A 5048-nucleotide genomic window follows, 5' to 3' on the forward strand; every position below is an offset into this window, starting at 1 on the left:
TACCCACAGGTGAGTTATGACAAAGTTACTGCATACAGGGGGTTATAACATTATTCCCACAGGTGAGTTATGACAAAGTTACTGCATACAGGGGGTTATAACAGTATCCCCACAGGTGAGATATGACAAAGTTACTGTATACAGGGGGTTATACCTGTATTCCCACAGGTGAGTTATGACAAAGTTACTGCATACAGGGGGTTATAACAGTATCCCCACAGGTGAGATATGACAAAGTTACTGCATACAGGGGGTTATACCTGTATTCCCACAGGTGAGTTATGACAAAGTTACTGTAAACTATGAAGTCTTAACCCTTATTTTGTCAACAATTTCATCTCATTCGTATAATTCAAAGTACTTTGTTGTGGAAATGCCTTGATTGAGTTTGGTGACTTTTTTTGAACACATACACATCGTGTTATAGCGTGCATGTACAGATAGGCATGTTGTTAAAAACACGTGACATGATATGTTAAATTGACCTGATTGTCGTAGAAGTGTCGTAATAAAACTCTCGGTGCGTTATATTAGAAAGAGAAATGCATTAAATAGAAATAGGATTAATAAAACAAGATATTCTAATGTTAATTAGATGTGCACTGTCACTTGGATTTCTAATGTTAATTAGATGTGCACTGTCACCTAGATTGCTAATGTTAATTAGATGCGCACTGTCACTTAGATTTGTAATTTTAATTAGATGTCCACTGTCACTTAGATTTGTAATTTTAATTAGATGTCCACTGTCACTTAGATTTGTAATGTTAATTAGATGTCCACTGTCACTTAGATTTGTAATGTTAATTAGATGTCCACTGTCACTTAGATTTGTAATGTTAATTAGATGTGCACTGTCACTTAGATTTGTAATGTTAATTAGATGTGCACTGTCACTTGGATTTATAATGTTAATTAGATGTCCACTGTCACTTAGATTTGTAATGTTAATTAGATGTGCACTGTCACTTGGATTTATAATGTTAATTAGATGTGCATTGTCACTTAGATTTGTAACTTTAATTAGATGTGCACAGTTTCTTAGTTTTGTAATATTTACTAAAACAGTGCAGCGACCTCTACCTAGAAACTAATGCACTAAATCCATAAATTGATTTATTCCCGTCTCGCCATTTCTTTCAGCACTACGGCTTGGTATGAGTACTAAGAGAATTAAACAAACGTGGCACAGCGTGTAAATGATGCCCAGGCATCACATCTAAGTGACAGTGATGTAAAAGACGAGTCATTACTTAAGTGGTAACTCGGTTTAGTCTGTGACGAGACTATGACAAATAAAACAATTGTCGTTTGGTCACGTTACACAAACACTTTAGCTACTACATAATTGTTTACTATGAAATTTTCTCAATGTTATCTTTTTAAAAAGTAAAGTTGATAATAATTGGTAGTTTCAAGCAGTATGGACTGATTTGTTAAATATTTGAAATACACGTGTTTTGGAAACAAATATTTACGTACAAACTTACTATTTTAATATGTTAATGATAATTATAGAAGAGAAGTAAGTATATGATATAACTATATCTATATAAGAGTAGCCATATTCATATGTATCGAAGAAGCTGTTGGGCGAATATGTTTTTAAAACGTTACTGTGTTACACCCATAATTTTATGTTACTCTAGAACAGCATATAGTTTGATAATATATTTCATACACTAAAGACATAACACAGCTATAATGTTTATGGATTCACGAAGAGCAACCTGTGAGGTACCTATCCCATATATTAAGTCACATGACCAAATATTTCACGCCCAATTTTACGTTTCTAATGAACGTTTCGTATAAAATAAGCTTGTGTTCCGGTTAAAGGTCATACACGTTTGAGATGTTTCGCGAATAATATATTTTATGAATCCATATATACAATGATAAATGATGGTAACTCAAGCAAGCGTTGAAACTAAATGTGTTGGGAAAATAGCATCAACGTAAATCATAGGTTTATGGCACAACTAACGATTATTAACAGAACGCGTTGTCTTGCTTAAATATTGTTTACCATTCCCGAAAGGTCACGCAATAAACGCCTTCACGAAGGAAAGTCTCGTAATGCCATTATCAAAAATAGGAGATTCTTTAATGGACGCCGAGTTTGATGAGGCGGTCACTCTTCATCGGCTCTGCACCAAAACAACGAGCAGGCTTTCTAATAGAAACGCTTCTTGCGTTATTCGGTTATTTAAATTAAATAATTTTGTCAGGCTAGCTATCGTTTCGAGACAGACATAATGATAGAAATACATGAAACTCAGGTGTGTCTTTTTGAAACATTTTTTCTAGGCTGACGTATTTATGCAACACAAATACTTGTGGATCAGTTACTTCAACTAGGAGAGGATATCACAGATATTTACAGTTAATGCTTTTAATAACAAGTTTTCCTACAGGCCAAGTATGTAAAACACATTTACTTTGTTCTTCTTTATTTATTTTCTAAGGGTAAAGCCATATTGGGCTATCTGCTTTAGGGAATCGAACCTCGGATTTAGCATTCCAAGTCCATAGACTTACCGCTGTTCCACCGTGGAACCATTTGCTTAACAATAAAATATTATAAAACTTTTTACGTTTTACGATAGAGTCTATTCATTAACGAAACGTTTATTATACGTGTTGCTATATTAGATCACTAGAAGTGATGGAGACTGTATTGTCCAAGTCAGTTTAATACTGTTGCCTGATGTTGACTCTAGCTTTGTGCTGAAAGGTCCATTGTTACATTTTGTTTTTCATAGTACGTCTATTGTATCGTGAAGTTTGTACCGTAAGGGGATACTATCGTATTGAGACACTTTCTTCTTAATTCGTATTTTTGTCACTAGAAGATAACTTTCATAAATCAGCTGGCACAGTTTTCCTATTATACTTTGTTTACTGAAGGCTTTGACGATCTAAGCAGGAACGTGACTGTTTCTTTCGTTACGTCAGCTAACTATACGGTTTCAGAACAAAGAACGTTTAAGTTAGAAATTATAATGATGGTCACAGGTTTCGTTCTTTGTATTCTGAACGAAAACTGCAACTAGGCCTGTAATTAACGTTCACTACCACTTTCTGTTTAAAAAATACTGGCTAAATGAAATGGTTTGTGTTTTGATAAAAAAAAGTAACCATATTACTTGATGATCTTTTACAACAATACCTTACACTTTACTTTATTTTTATAAGAACAATGATCTTTCACAACAATACCTTACACTTTACTTCATTTTTATAAGAACAATTATCTTTTACAACAATACCTTACACTTTACTTCATTTTTATAAGAACAATTATCTTTTACAACAATACCTTACACTTTACTTCATTTTTATAAGAACAATTATCTTTTACAACAATACCTTACACTTTAATTCATTTTTATAAGAACAATTATCTTTTACAACAATACCTTACAGTTTACTTCATTTTTATAAAAACAATGATCTTTTACAACAATACCTTACACTTTACTTTATTTTTATAAAAACAATGATATTTTACAACAATACCTTACACTTTACTTCATTTTTATAAGAACAATGATCTTTTACAACAATACCTTACACTTTACTTCATTTTTATAAAAACAATGATCTTTTACAACAATATCTTACACTTTACTTCATTTTTATAAGAACAATGATATTTTACAACAATACCTTACACTTTACTTCATTTTTATAAAAACAATGATATTTTACAACAATATCTTACACTTTACTTCATTTTTATAAGAACAATGATCTTTTACAACAATACCTTACACTTTACTTCATTTTTATAAAAACGATAATGATTTTTTTACAATAATATCTAACACTTTACTTCATTTTTATAAAAACAATAATGATTTTTTTACAATAATATCTAACACTTTACTTCATTTTTATAAAAGATGATACTCATGTGCAGGAGTATAGTACATATATTTTTTTTAATATTGTAGTTATGTAGAATAATATGAGACGTTGTAGTTATATATGTACAATCAAAATGTCTGATATTAATTAATTTCGCGTGTCAATAAATACTAGTACGAGTATTTAGTTTGTGATACTGGTCTTTAGGTCAGTAATGTAACCTCGGTAAACCAATTCCCTTAAGAATGTTGTGTTGCTAAATTTCTATAGTTCTAGTAATATAAAAATCTTAGCTTCCTTTAATGGGAATTCTTGTGGTAGCATTTTTAGAGATGCCTAGTTTACTGTTAGTTATATCAATACCAATTAGTTATTATTTAACAATTTGTTGTACAATATTAAATCTACTCATCTATTCGTCTGTCTATTCATTCAGGTTGATTTGTCAATAGGTGGACCCACATATCATACTAATGCATATGTATTTACTAACTTTTTGAGTATACAATGACTGTTTCTAAAATAGTAAAAAATTCACAGATAACAATTCAGAGGCATACACATTGAAGTCTATTGACTTCTTCTAGGTACTCCACAAAAGCCTCTTAGCTGTACCATTAACAATAGGACTTCTGTAGCTTTAGAAGTCGTATGCCTGGAAGGGTACAGTGGAGGCCTTAATCAGCGGTTTATATTTGAAGTCTACAATGTTGCCTTGAAAGAATTAGTGGCGAATTTCACGGCCTCTCACCCCATCTTCAGTGCTCATGGTCTCTCTCCTGGAACGCTATTCTTAATCTCTGTGTACTCGTTCAACCAGAAGGGTAGAAGCGAAATTTGGACGACTAAAGTATCTACCTTGTTGAATTCTAGCCAAAAAATTCCAGGTAAGCAGTGACCGTAAAGTACATATAACAGACGTTAAAATTCTCTCCAATTATTATAATAATGTCACAAATAAGAACATGTTCCCCATTGAATATACTTTTTACTAAATATAAAATAATCACGTTTGGTATGGATTGTTCAATTACTTGCTTAAGGAGTGAATTATTGAAAATTTTTTATAACGATACTTATTTTCACTTACTGAAAACACATATATTTTATAAAGTTTTCGGTATAAAGTTATTTCAAAGAAAGCATTGAATATGAGCTTGTTTTTTTACATCATT

General features: G+C 31.5%; 1 protein-coding gene across 4 annotated transcripts in view; it reads left to right on the forward strand.

Annotated features, from left to right (window-relative positions):
• Positions 1 to 5048, forward strand: part of LOC106467395 (protein turtle homolog B-like) — a 61176-nt gene that overhangs the window by 33218 nt on the left and 22910 nt on the right. For 3 of the 4 annotated variants that reach the window (XM_022395573.1, XM_022395576.1, XM_022395574.1), the window contains one exon: positions 4461 to 4760. The exons of the other annotated variant lie outside the window; for it this stretch is intronic. In XM_022395573.1, the coding sequence (XP_022251281.1) occupies positions 4461 to 4760 (300 nt within the window). The remainder of the gene's footprint in view (positions 1 to 4460; positions 4761 to 5048) is intronic. 4 annotated transcript variants of the gene reach the window in all.

This window comes from Limulus polyphemus, unplaced genomic scaffold (assembly GCF_000517525.1).
Source record: "Limulus polyphemus unplaced genomic scaffold, Limulus_polyphemus-2.1.2 Scaffold2598, whole genome shotgun sequence".
Taxonomy (NCBI): Eukaryota; Metazoa; Arthropoda; class Merostomata; order Xiphosura; family Limulidae; genus Limulus; species Limulus polyphemus.